The sequence below is a fragment of the Acomys minous genome (assembly GCF_964271855.1).
Source record: "Acomys minous genome assembly, chromosome: 12".
Taxonomy (NCBI): Eukaryota; Metazoa; Chordata; class Mammalia; order Rodentia; family Muridae; genus Acomys; species Acomys minous.
Genome location: NC_140493.1, coordinates 93,046,337 through 93,058,735, shown reverse-complemented (window position 1 = coordinate 93,058,735; position 12,399 = coordinate 93,046,337). Strand labels below are relative to the sequence as shown.

General features: G+C 47.6%; 1 protein-coding gene across 1 annotated transcript in view; it reads left to right on the top strand.

The window, feature by feature from the left end:
- Positions 1 to 12,399, top strand: part of STAT5B (signal transducer and activator of transcription 5B) — a 77,068-nt gene that overhangs the window by 45,066 nt on the left and 19,603 nt on the right. The window contains exons 3-6 of the mRNA XM_084748780.1: positions 1,285 to 1,422; positions 5,785 to 5,941; positions 8,418 to 8,507; positions 9,494 to 9,668. Of these exons, the coding sequence (XP_084604906.1) occupies positions 1,295 to 1,422; positions 5,785 to 5,941; positions 8,418 to 8,507; positions 9,494 to 9,668 (550 nt within the window). The 5' untranslated portion in view covers positions 1,285 to 1,294. The remainder of the gene's footprint in view (positions 1 to 1,284; positions 1,423 to 5,784; positions 5,942 to 8,417; positions 8,508 to 9,493; positions 9,669 to 12,399) is intronic.

Sequence of the window (12,399 nt, the reverse complement as noted above, 5' to 3'; positions counted from 1 at the left end):
GAGACTCGTGGCTCAAGCCTGTAATCTTGGGGTGGGGGTGGCGGCGGCGCACGCCTTTTATCCTAGCGCTTGGGAGGCAGAGGCAGGCAGATCTCTGAGTTCAAGGCCAGCCTGGTCCACAGAGAGACTTCCAGGACAGCCAAGGTGACACAGAGAGACCCTGCCTCAAAAATAAACAAACACAACAAAAAGAAGAAGATAGCAGGTTTGAGGCCAGCCTCCGCTATAGAGTGAGTACGTAGCCAACCTAGACAACTGAGCGAGACTCCGTCTCCAAATAAAAAGTTACAAAGAGGCCTGGAGTATAGATCAGCCATGGCCAAGGTCATAGGTTCAATCTCTATTACATAAGGAAAGCAAGAACTAACCCCACCCAAAGGCTGCCCTCTCCTCCCCGTTAGAACCAGCCGTCCATTCGTACTTCTCCTAGCTGTCATATATTATTAGTTTTGTGTTGGTCTGTACGTGCTGTAATTTAACAGAACACTGTCCTACAAATTCCACAGCGGTAATTCCAAAGGTGAGGGTCGGGAACTTGGCCAGACAAGCCTCGGCTCTGTGAGGAACATGGCTGCCAAGCTGACTAAGATAACACGCAGGCCTCAGTCTGGCAACCATATTTTCACCTCCTTTTCAAATGGTAGCATGCTCCTCCACTTCATGAAGCCCAAATACCGAGCCTGTAGTTACTTTTCTGATCGCTCTGCCAGTCATACGCAATGACTGTGGACTCGCTGCTTAGCACCTGTGGCAGTTTCGAACAGAAGTGAAGACCCGGTGTGGGATGGCAAAGCTGTTGGCAGTGCCTTCCCTATAGATGGTTTTTGCTTTTTGTGCCACAACAGTCAGTGCTTCGAAAGACCCATCCAGGGCCCTAACCACGGCTGTGCTGAGTGTCTGCATTTTGAAAACATTATAAAGCTCAAGGCCAGTTTGAGAATATTGATCCTGGCCAGGTGAGATGGTTCAGTGGGTAACGGCAGTTACTAAGCAACCCAGCAACCTGCAATTGATCCCTAGAGCCCACGTAAAGGTGCAAGGAGAACAACTCCATGAAGTTGCCCTCTGACCTCTATGCATTCTCCCTGGCCCATGCGCACCCACACTCACCCAACACACACTAATAATAACAATAAAGAAAAAAATTTTAAAGGTGACCTTCAGTGTACCAAAAGGAGAAAGGGCATTCACTTTTAAACCCTGTGCCTATTTACACCCTGGGCTTTGAAGGGGGGCGGGGACTAGAAACAAACAAATCAATCAATCAAGGTCTTTGTTTAACAGGTTGTGAACCATGGCAATGTGGATACAGGCTCAGCAGCTCCAGGGCGATGCCCTTCATCAGATGCAGGCCTTGTACGGCCAGCATTTCCCCATCGAGGTGCGACATTATTTATCCCAGTGGATCGAAAGCCAAGCCTGGTAGGTGAACGGTCTCTACAGCATGTCTGGGGACGCGCCAAGGATATTGAACTTTGACTAGAAAAATGTTATGGCAGAGACTTTAAGGAGTTGTGTGTAACCTGGGCCTAGTGGTCCCCACCTGTAAGGATTGCAAGTTTGAACTGCCGAGTGAGATCCTGTCCCTACGAAAGAAAGAAAGAAAGAAAGAAAGAAAGAAAGAAAGAAAGAAAGAAAAGAAGAGATGTGTGTTTGGGCTGGTGTGTGGCTCAGTGGTAGAGTGCAGGTATGAGGCTCCGGGCTCAGCCCTTAGGACCTATCTCCAAGAAAAGCTTTCTGAAAAACTGTATATAATCAAAAAAAAAAGGTATATAACCTTATTGTAGATTTAGGGAGATGAAATAACTCTTGGAATTTTAATTTTTGCTGATTTCTAATTTTATGTGTGTATGCGTGCACACGCATGTGTGTGTGTGTGTGTGTGTGTGTGTGTATGCACGCGTATGTACAGATGATGGCAGGTACCTGCACAGGCTAGAAAATGGCAGGAGATCCTTCGGAGTGGGTGCTGGGATCTGAACTCAGGTCTTCAGGAAGAGCAGGACGCCCTCTTAGCCACATAGTCATCTTTCCAGCCCTTTTTTTTTTGTTTGTTTCTTGAGACAAGGTCTCTCTATATAACCCTGCCTGTCCTGGACCTCACAAGGGCTGGGATTAAAGGTGTGAACTATGCCTGGCATTTTTTTCTTCAAAGTAAATTTTCACTGTGTGGTTCTGGGCAGCCTGCATTTATTATGTAGACCAGACTAGCCTTAGACTCCAAATCAGCCTTTGCCTCCTGTGTGCTGAAATTTATAGCTTATAAACCAGATACTTAATACATTAAGTTAACAATCAAAACATTCCTGGCTCTTTGGTTTTCGTTTTTCTGGAACTAACTCTGTAAACTAGGCTGGCCTCAAACTCACAGAGATCTGCCTGCTTCTGCTTCTGGAGTGCTGGGATTAAAGGCGAGTGCCACTATACCTGGCTTGAAACATTTGTGTTTTTTTATTGTATATTTACATATACAAACAAAAATACTCTCAAATCTTAGCAATGTGGCAAGATGGCTCAGTGAGTAAAGGAATAGTCCCCAAGCCTGATGTCCTGAATTTCATTCTCAGAACCCACGTGGTAGAAGAAAACTGATTCCTGAAAGTTATTCTCTGACCTCCAAACATGTTCTCTCTCTCTCTCTCTCTCTCTTACTCACATACACACACACACAGTTTTTTTCTTTTTAAATACTATGTTGACTTAGCCAATATTTTTATCTTTATTTCCCCAACTATGCATTACATACTTGAGTTTTTACATTGGTAGATTGGTGTAACGCAGTCCAGTGCCAATGCATTTTATTTTGCAGTACTGGAGCAAAGCTCCCGGCATCCAAGACAACCTGTTCACCACGTACCTTGTCCTCAGCCCTGCAGCATCTTCTCCACCACCACCGTTAAACACTAACCATAACCATCAGCTGTGCCCGGCAGTGCTCAGGGCAGGGAGCTTGCTGCTTGGCCCCGCTCTGCCAGGCAGTGTGACAAGTCTGATGAGACCAGCCAGACTTTCACCAGGCTCTTTCACCTCTTTAGAGAGCCAGCCCTGACACTGTTGGGAGAAGGCTGTCCATACCCACAGCGTTGCTGCCGTAGGGTAATTGCAACAGCTTGTTAGCACGGTTCTGTTCAGAAGAAAGCGTTCCAAAAGAAAGCAATTTTCTAGGCAATTAAAAAAAAAAATCCTAGCTTCATATAATTAAGAGGGGGAAAAAACTGGCTAAATATGAGAACATCAAATGCACCTGGGTTAGTACTTTTCATTTTCTTTTCTCATTTAATGATTTGGAGGATTTAGGAGAACATTAGTGGGAAGTTTCTGTTGGTTTAAAAATCTCATTTAGAGGGGGCTGGAGAGATGGCTCAGTGGTGAAGAGTGCTGCCCAGTGGTTAAGAGTGCTGCCCGCTCTTCCAAAGGTCCTGAGTTCAATTCCCAGCAACCACATGGTGGCTCACAACCATCTATAGTGAGGTCTGGCGCCCTCTTCTGGTGGACAGGCATACATGAAAGTGAAACACTGTATACTTAAATAAATAAATCTTTTTTTTTTTTTTAATCTCATTTAGAGGCTAGAGATAGGACATAGATGGAACAGTGGAGCTTTTGTCCAGCTCAACAGACCCGGCTCAACACCATAAGAAAACAAAACAAGGTTTTCATTTATTTGAGCACAATAGCACATGCTTGTAATTCCATCAACTGGGGAGACTGAGGCAGGGGGATTCCTAGAGCCCAGAAACTCTGCACAGTCCAAGGGGAACAGGCTTGCATCTAACAGGTCTCCTGAGTCTTCGTCTCACTGAATACACTTTGGATATTCTGGACCTTAGGTCGTTCTTCCTTTTCATAGAAAGAAAGAAAGAAAGAAAGAAAGAAAGAAAGAAAGAAAGAAGGATATCCTCAGGCGATGGTAGCACAGACCTTTAATCTCAGCACTCAAGAGGCAGAGGTAGGCAGATCTCTGTGAGTTCGAGGCCAGCCTGGTCAATGGAGTTCCAGGATAGTCAAGGCTGCAAAGAGAAACCAAAAAAAAGAAAAAAGAAAAGAAGTCGGGCGTAGTGGTACACACCTTTAATCCCAGCACTGGAGGCAGAGGCAGGCGGATCGCTGTGAGTTCAAAGCCAGCCTGGTCTACAAAACGAGTCCAGGACAGTCAAGGCTACATAGAGAAACCTTGTCTTGAAAAAACAAACAAACAAACAAACAAACAGGTCTTCATATTGAAGTTGTCATGAAGACTCTTGTCGTAGGCAATGGTTGAGTCCAAACTGAGAACCAGACTGCTGAGTTCTGCTCAAAGACTGGCTCCTCTCTCAACAGTGGGCTCCCAGTTAGAACAGAGGAGCAAGGTTGTGCCTTCAGTCCTTCTAGACTTTTACTTAATACATATTTTTATTCAGCACGTAGAGCACGCATATCTAAAAATTGGCTTTGTCACTGCCTTCTCCAGACACAGGTCAGGTGGTCTCTAATGACACTTTCTCAGGGCTTTGGTGCCCCTGTGCGCGTCTCTGTTTGCCACCAGGCACTCACTAACTGCGGGGATTTGCATGTGGCAGCCTTTTAGCTGCCGCTGGCTCTCTTCCCTGGCGCTGGACCTGGCCAGCAGTAATTAGATATTATTTCAGTCTGACAGCTGTTTGGTTTCTCAGCGCGCTAAGTCACTTAAGTATTACCCAGTAGCAATTGTTGCCTAACTTTGTAGACAAAAATTTTAAAAGGACAAAAGAAGAACGATGAAGAGGAAATGGACCCAACCCCTGTCACCAGCTGACCAGCTCTGAATGATACTTGAAGTCTGTGGACTGGCTTCTCGCCTTCCCTGGACGAGCTAGCATTCCTTCCAAGTCCCACATCTGTAACGATGACAGACATTTCTCATGGGTGTAAATACTTGTAGGCACCTTCTGCCTTGATGCCTCCCTTCCAGGGTTCCTTAGAAAGGGCAGTGACTGGGGGGCCTGGAAACAGTCAGGGCTGGAAAGGATATGCTGAACAGTCTTGGCCTTGTGCCCCTTACACCCTGGAGATGGGGCTATAAACCGGAAGTTAGCAGACCCCTAACTAACTCCCTTCAGAGTGCAGGAGGAAACCTTTCCCTTTTAAACCTAGGAGGCGAGTGGGTTAATACCAGAGTCAGTCAGGAAAGGAAAGGAGAAGGGGGAGTGTGTGTGTGTGTGTGTGCGTGTGTGTGTGTGTGTGTGTGTGTGTGTATGTGTGTGTGTGTATGTGTGTGTGTGTGTATGTGTGTTGGTTTGTTAAGAAATGTACAGTTCCAGCCAGGCATGGTGGCACATGCCTGTAATCCCAGCACTCGGGAGGCAGAGGCAGGCAGATCTCTGTGAGTTCGAGGCCAGCCTGGTCTACACAGTGAGTCCAGGACAGCCAAGGCTACACAGAGAGACCTTGTCTCGAAAAACCAAAAGAAAAAAAGAAAAAGAAAAAGAAAGAAAGAAATGTACAATTCCACTAAGGTCATTAGAATAGAGCAATGTAGACATTTAGCCAATGTGTACTGGGGGTGTTCCTTAACACATATGAATATTTAGAAGAAATCATGTTTCAGGCTCATATGGTGGCTCACACCTGTGGTCTTAGTACTGGGGATGCCGAAACAAGACACCTGGCCAGTCTGTGATATAGTGTAGGACCCTGTCTCAAGAAAAGAAAAGAAAAGAAAAAAGAAAAGAAAGCCCCCACAAAACAAACATAGTATGTAGAGGCTGCATGTGTACAGGCTCCTGTGCATGTATGTATACAGATTGTGTAATTTTTTTCCCCTAGGGACTCAATAGATCTTGATAATCCACAGGAGAACATTAAGGCCACCCAGCTCCTGGAGGGCCTGGTGCAGGAGCTGCAGAAGAAGGCGGAGCACCAGGTGGGGGAAGATGGGTTTTTGCTGAAGATCAAGCTGGGGCACTATGCCACGCAGCTCCAGGTGGGTGCACATGCTGGCCACACTCAGGCCCCGCCCCTTTGAGGTCTTCTTTATTTAACCTTCTGTAGACACGCGCGCTCTGATCTTCAGCCCAACATCGTACAATTGTGTGCTCCACGCACATGGTTCTGATTGGATTTGCGGTTGTGGCTGTTACCTTCTTTGAGACAGGAGTCTCACCGTGGGGCTGGAGAGTTGGCTCTGTGGTTAAGAGCGCTTCCTGCTTCCCTTAGGGTAATTATTGCTGTGATGAAACACTGTCACCAAAAGTGAATGAAGGAGGAAAGGGTTTGTATTGCCTACCCTTCCGGGTCACTGTTGTCATTGGAGGAAGTCAGGACAGGAACCCAAGCAAGGCAGGAACCCGGAGGCAGGAGCTGATGCAGAGGCCATTAAGGAATGCTGCTTACTGCTTCCTTATAGCTCCCAGGACCACTGGCTGGGGGTGGACCCACCCACGTCAATCACTAATTAAGAAAATGCCCTACAGGCTTGCCTACAACCCAGTCCTATGAAGGCATTTTTCTCAGCTGAGGCTCTCTCCTCTGATGACTCTAGCCTGTGTCAAGCTGACACAAAACCAGGCATCCCACCTCTCTTCCAGGGGACCTAAGTCCAGTTCTCAGCTTCCACAACAATAGACTCACAATTACCTGTAACTCCAGCTCCAGGGGCACTCACCCACATGTGGCCCGTGGTAACACATAGACATAAATAAAATAGAAAATAAAATATTTTTTTAAAGGAGATTAAAAAAAAAAGTCACTGTGTAGCTCAGGCTGGCTACAAACTGGAAATCCTCCTGCATCGGTTCCACTCCAACCCCAGTGTAGGTGCACAGGTGTGCACCACTCCCAGCCATGACTTTTGCTCCCTCTTTAAACTTTTTTTTATTTCAAAATAAGTTTGAGAATCCACAGAGAAACCCTGTCTCAAAAAAACAAAACAAGCAAACACACACGCACACACAAACAAGTTTACATTTGCAGCATGGTACAATGAGCCCCTGACGGATGCTCACATTCATCTGCTGCCAACATTTACCTTATCATCTCTCTCTTCCTTCCCCTAAACACACACACACACACACACACACACACACAAACACACACATACTTTTTAGTTGAGAGCAAGGTGCCTGCATTACATCCCTCCTCTGTGTATCTCACTGTGTAGGTTCTAAGAGCATGAGCCTTTGCTTACATGCTCATAACACAGATATCAAGTTTAGTGTGGGTTTTTTCTTCTTTTTTTTCCAACAAGGTTTCTCTGTGTAGCCTTGGCTGTTCTGGATTTGCTTTGTAGACCAGGCTGGCCTCGAACTCACAGCGATCCGCCTGCCTCTGCCTCCCAAGTGCTGGGACTAAAAGCGTGTGCCACTACTCCCGGCTTGCTTTTCATTTTTTAAAATTATATTTCTTTTTTTTTTTTTACATATACCTTTATAGTAAGTTTAGTGTGTTAACATGTACACTAATTCTTACTTAATACTGTCCCATATCCATTTGTCAACTGACTCAGAAGTGTCCTTTCTGGTATCTTCTGTTCTCCAGTCCAGGGTCCAGTCAAAGCTCATGTATTATACCTAGTTGTCATATCTCCTTAATGTTTTATTTGGTTCGCTTTCAATTTTGTGTCATTTGTTTTTGAGATGGGGCCTCCCATTGTAGCCCGTGCTGGTCCTGAACTTTAAACAACCCTCTTGTCCCAGCCATCCCGTCTACCTTTTACTGTTCTTTAACCTAAAAACATTCTGCAACCTTATTTTGGCTTTGATGTTAACATCTGAAGAAGATTGCTCATTTCCTTGCTTTTAATACTTTTACATTTTTAAGTTTGTGTGTGTGCATGTGTGTGTGTGTGTGTGAGTGTGTGTGAGTGTGTGTGTGTGTGTGTGTGTGTGTGTGTGTGTGTGCATGGCTGCAGTGCCCTCAAGTGCCAGAAGAGGGCATCATATCCCCTGGAGCTGGCAGTACAGGCAGTTGTTAGCCTCCTGACATGGGTGCTTGAAGTTGAACTCGAGTCTTCCGTAAGAGCAGTATGAGGTAGGGTCACAGCATGATGTTAAGCTGGCCTCAAACTCTTCAATAACTGATGCGTTGACCTCTTGGGATGCCCCATCCAGAGAAAGAAGATGCCTGTCTTCCTCTCACTGTGATAGTAATTCTGATTAAAACTGACAGGAAATTTCAGTGTCCTGTCTCTTGTCTGCGGTAGCCTTTTAAAAACTTACCCATTTCCAAGAATGTCTGTAGTCCTTTTAGCATTAAGATTCAAGAAAGAAAGCAGCCTTGCCTTTTTACTGTAATTGCATTTTCCATGATGTGTTTCTCTCGTTCCTGCCCCTGTGGGAGGAGCCGCACTGGCAGCAGCTTCACAGACAACCGCATCTCCAACGTAAGCCTCCCTGTCCTGAGTCAGGCTAACCCGCAGCACGGAGCGGAACAAAATGATATCTGCTATTTTCCTCTTTCAGAGCACCTATGACCGCTGCCCCATGGAGCTGGTTCGCTGTATCCGGCACATTCTGTACAATGAACAGAGGCTGGTCCGAGAAGCAAACAATGTGAGTGCCCATGGGTGTGGGAGAGGCTGTGGGGAGCCCGTCTTGATCCATTTCTCCTTGCACCCCACTTTGCCGAGGTGACCCCGTATGCACTAGTGTCTCTTTAGGGAGCTGATCTTAACATTTATACTTCAGTGAAGCCACAACCGCAGAGCAAGGGGACATGGGCAAGTCACCTAACCCGGAGCAAATCATTTTTGTGTTGAAGCATGCTCACGGCCAGGTGAGATGACTTAGGAGAAACTTCCTCATGCCCTCTGGGTCAGCTGAGGAAGGAGTGGGGCAAACGCAGCCAGATCCGCAGAGGCTTTGTGCACGCCTCTCCCATAACTGCAGCTGAGGGGGCTGCAGGTGCCTTTGAGAGGCGTGGCTTCATCCATGGTGGAAGCAAATGACTTCACCAGAATGCCTTAAGATAGATACAGGCCATATATTCCCAATGTGTCCCCAACGTAGCCACAGTCATGGCATTGGGTAATCTGAATAAATATGGAATTCAGGGGTCATAGTCATCAGTAGGAGACCCGAATGAACCTCTGAGGCATGTGAGGCATGTGGAGTTGAGTCTCTCTCTCTCTCTCTCTCTCTCTCTCTCTCTCTCTCTCTCTCTCTCTCTCTCTCTGGTTTTTCAAGACAGGGTTTCTCTGTGTAGCCTTGACTGTCCTGGACTCACTTTGTAGACCAGACTGGCCTTAAACTCACAGAGATCCACCTGCCTCTACCTCCCAAGTGCTGGGATTAAAGGCGTGCGCCACCACCGCCCCAGCGAGTTCAGAGCTGAAACAGAAGTTTTCACCATAAAGGTGTCCTGTCAGGTCACCTTCTCCTCACGCTGTCCCATCGGCCCCCATGTGTGAGAACACACGGCACACTTGTGACTTCTTCTGACCTCAAACTAACTTTGGGAGTCTTAGCTTCACCTAAGGATTAGGACCCGAGGCTTCCTCCCACCCTGACACCCTGGACCTCTCTCCATCTGTCCCCAGGGCAGCTCCCCTGCTGGTGTCCTTGCTGACGCCATGTCCCAGAAGCACCTTCAGATCAACCAGACGTTTGAGGAGCTGCGCCTGATCACTCAGGACACAGAGAACGAGCTGAAGAAGCTGCAACAGACCCAAGAGTACTTCATCATCCAGTACCAGGAGAGCCTGCGCATCCAAGGTGAGCGCTGATACAGGGTCCAGGATGCCACGAGCATCTTGCAGGGGTGTGTGTGTGTGTGTGTGTGTGTGTGTGTGTGTGTAGGAGGGTCACCATCTAGTACCAGGAGAGCCTGCGCATCCAAGGTGAGCGCTGATACAGGGTCCAGGATGCCACGAGCATCTTGCAGGTGTGTGTGTGTGTGTGTGTGTGTGTGTGTGTGTGTGTGTGTGTGTGTAGGAGGGTCACCATCCAGTACCAGGAGAGCCTGCACATCCAAGGTGAGCCTGGCAGTGGAACCCAGGGTGCCTAGGGGTGGGAGTGAGGTCAGGAGCAAGCTCCGAGGGAGCAGAAGCTTCCGTTCAGAGCCTTGCCTTTGTCTGGGTGGACTAGAAGCATTCACTCTGAAGAAGGAACTAGAAGGATGAGGAACCCGGTGGGGAGAGTGTGGCATCTTGCTCAAGCTTACTGTACTCAGCCCAGGCATTCATGGGCCGGAGACTGGCTGCTCCTCCAGAGGCCCTGAGTTCAGTTCCCAGCACCCACACAGCGGCTTACAACCATCTAGCACTGTAGTCCCATGGGAGCCAGTGCCCTCTTACAATGTGCATACATGCAGACAAAACACTTATATACATAAATAAATACATCTGTGCCAGGCGTGGTAGTGCACGCCTTTAATTCCTGCACTTGGGAGGCAGAGGCAGACAAGTCTCTGTGAGTTCAAGACCAGTCTAGTTTATATAGCAAGTTCTAGGCAAGCCAGGACTGTTACACAGAGAAACCTTGTCTCAACAAACAAACAAAGCAAACAGCATTCATAGTTTAATAAATAGTTTACAGAGGGTGTAATACAGTCATAATAGAGTAATAAGCATTTTATTTTTTATTTTTGTTTTTGTTTGACAGAGTCTTTCTGTGTAGTCCTGGCTGTCCTGGAACTCACTCTGTAGACCAGGCTGGCCTCCAACTCAGAGATCCACCTGCCTCTGCCTCCCAAGTGCTGGTATCAATGGTGTGCGCCACCACCTCCTGGCCTAGAGTGGGCATTTTGTAAGTGCAGCCTTGCTGGCGTGACAAACGGGAAGTACATCACATGTGGGTGCTCGGGGTGTAGCGCAGTGGTAGAGTGCTTTCCTAGCATGTGTGAGGCCCTGGCTCACCACCAGCACGGAAGGAGCACTACTTGTGGTGCCCACCGTTTAGTGGGCTATCCAGAAAGGCTTTCCTAGGACCCTGTCTGCCTGGTGGACAACGTTCCAAGCCTTTGTTCTGAGGCACACAGAAATTGAGAATCCTTCTAAGAGTTGTGGAGGCTCACCAGTACTCCCTCCTGACCCTACAAGGAGCATTAGCACTTTCTTCTCCATGCCTGTATTGCACGTCTCAGACTCTCAAAAGAGGGCTGGACCCAGGGCTCCAGTGATTAAGAGCACTGTCTGCCCTTGTATAGGACTTGGGTTTGATTCCCAGAATCCACTTGGTGCCTCAAAGCCTTCTATAACTCCACTTCTAAGTACTCCAATACCCTCTTCTGACCTCTGTGGGCACCAGGCACACACATGGTACACAGACATACATCTATACAAAACACTCATACACATAATATAAAATAAATCTAAAAACAATTAAAATTTTAAAAAGAATTAGCTGGGTGTAGTGACTCACGCCTGTAATCCCAGCACTCAGGGAGGCAGAGGTAGGAGGCTCTCTGAGTTAAAGGCCAGCCTGGTCTACAAAGCAAGTCCAGGACAGCCAGGGCTACACAGAGAAACTCTGTCTCAAACAAAACAAAACAAACAAACAAAAAACTGAAAAGTAAGGATCTCAGAGGACTTTTGTCCCTCAACCCCAGGCACATGGCCTGTGTCTTCTAAGGTCATGGGGCTGGAACACAGCACATCACTATGTTGACATTATTTACTGACTCCCAGGCTTCCCAGATTGTAAATCTTTGAGAAAGAGCCGGCATCTTTTACTTCTGTACCCTGAGGCCAGCATAAATTATACTTGTGGGCTTATTCTGGCTGTCTCAATGTTGCTTTTGTCTGTCCCAGCTAATGTGTCCCTGGGGCAAGGACAAGGTCAGTGTGACATGGTTCTCAGAGGCCAGCCAGGAACTTAGATGAGACATGTCAGTGTGCACAAATTCTCGGCAAGACCTGAGCAAGGATGCCGGGCTGCTAGGGGGTCACTGGCGGAAACAACAGTGCCGGCACTCAGGGTCTTTTTCTGGGTATCGAGTGGTGAACAAAGAAGGGTTGCAAGCAGTGGTGATGGGCAAGTAGGTCAGATGCGGACATGCTTGCTTGAGCAGAGCTGTTGAGCTCTTTACATGGCTCTGTATGCTGCTTGTGTCTCAGGGTTCATCCAAATGTACAGAAAAGTGCAAAAAGGAAGCTGAGGATGTAGCTCTGTTGGGAGCGGGGTAAGCAAGCGCCAAGTCCTGGGTTTGACCCCCAGCGTGCATAAAGAGAGGCACGGGAGCATTAGTCGCCGAGCAGCTCCCTGAGCTGGTGTCAGGATTCTCCCTTGACAGATGGGAGACTGAGGCATGGGAAAGAAAGGGGTTTTCCCAAGTTCACCCAGCTGGGAAACCACAGGGCCACTTGTACACCCGGTCTAAACATCAAACCTACTGCTGTGTGTGGAGGGTGGGATGCCCTCTGTGTGCCGAGCGGAGAGGTAAGCAGGACCAAGCTGTTGCTTTCCTATCAAGCAACTGCTCCCAGCCCAGGAGAGCCTAGGTTAG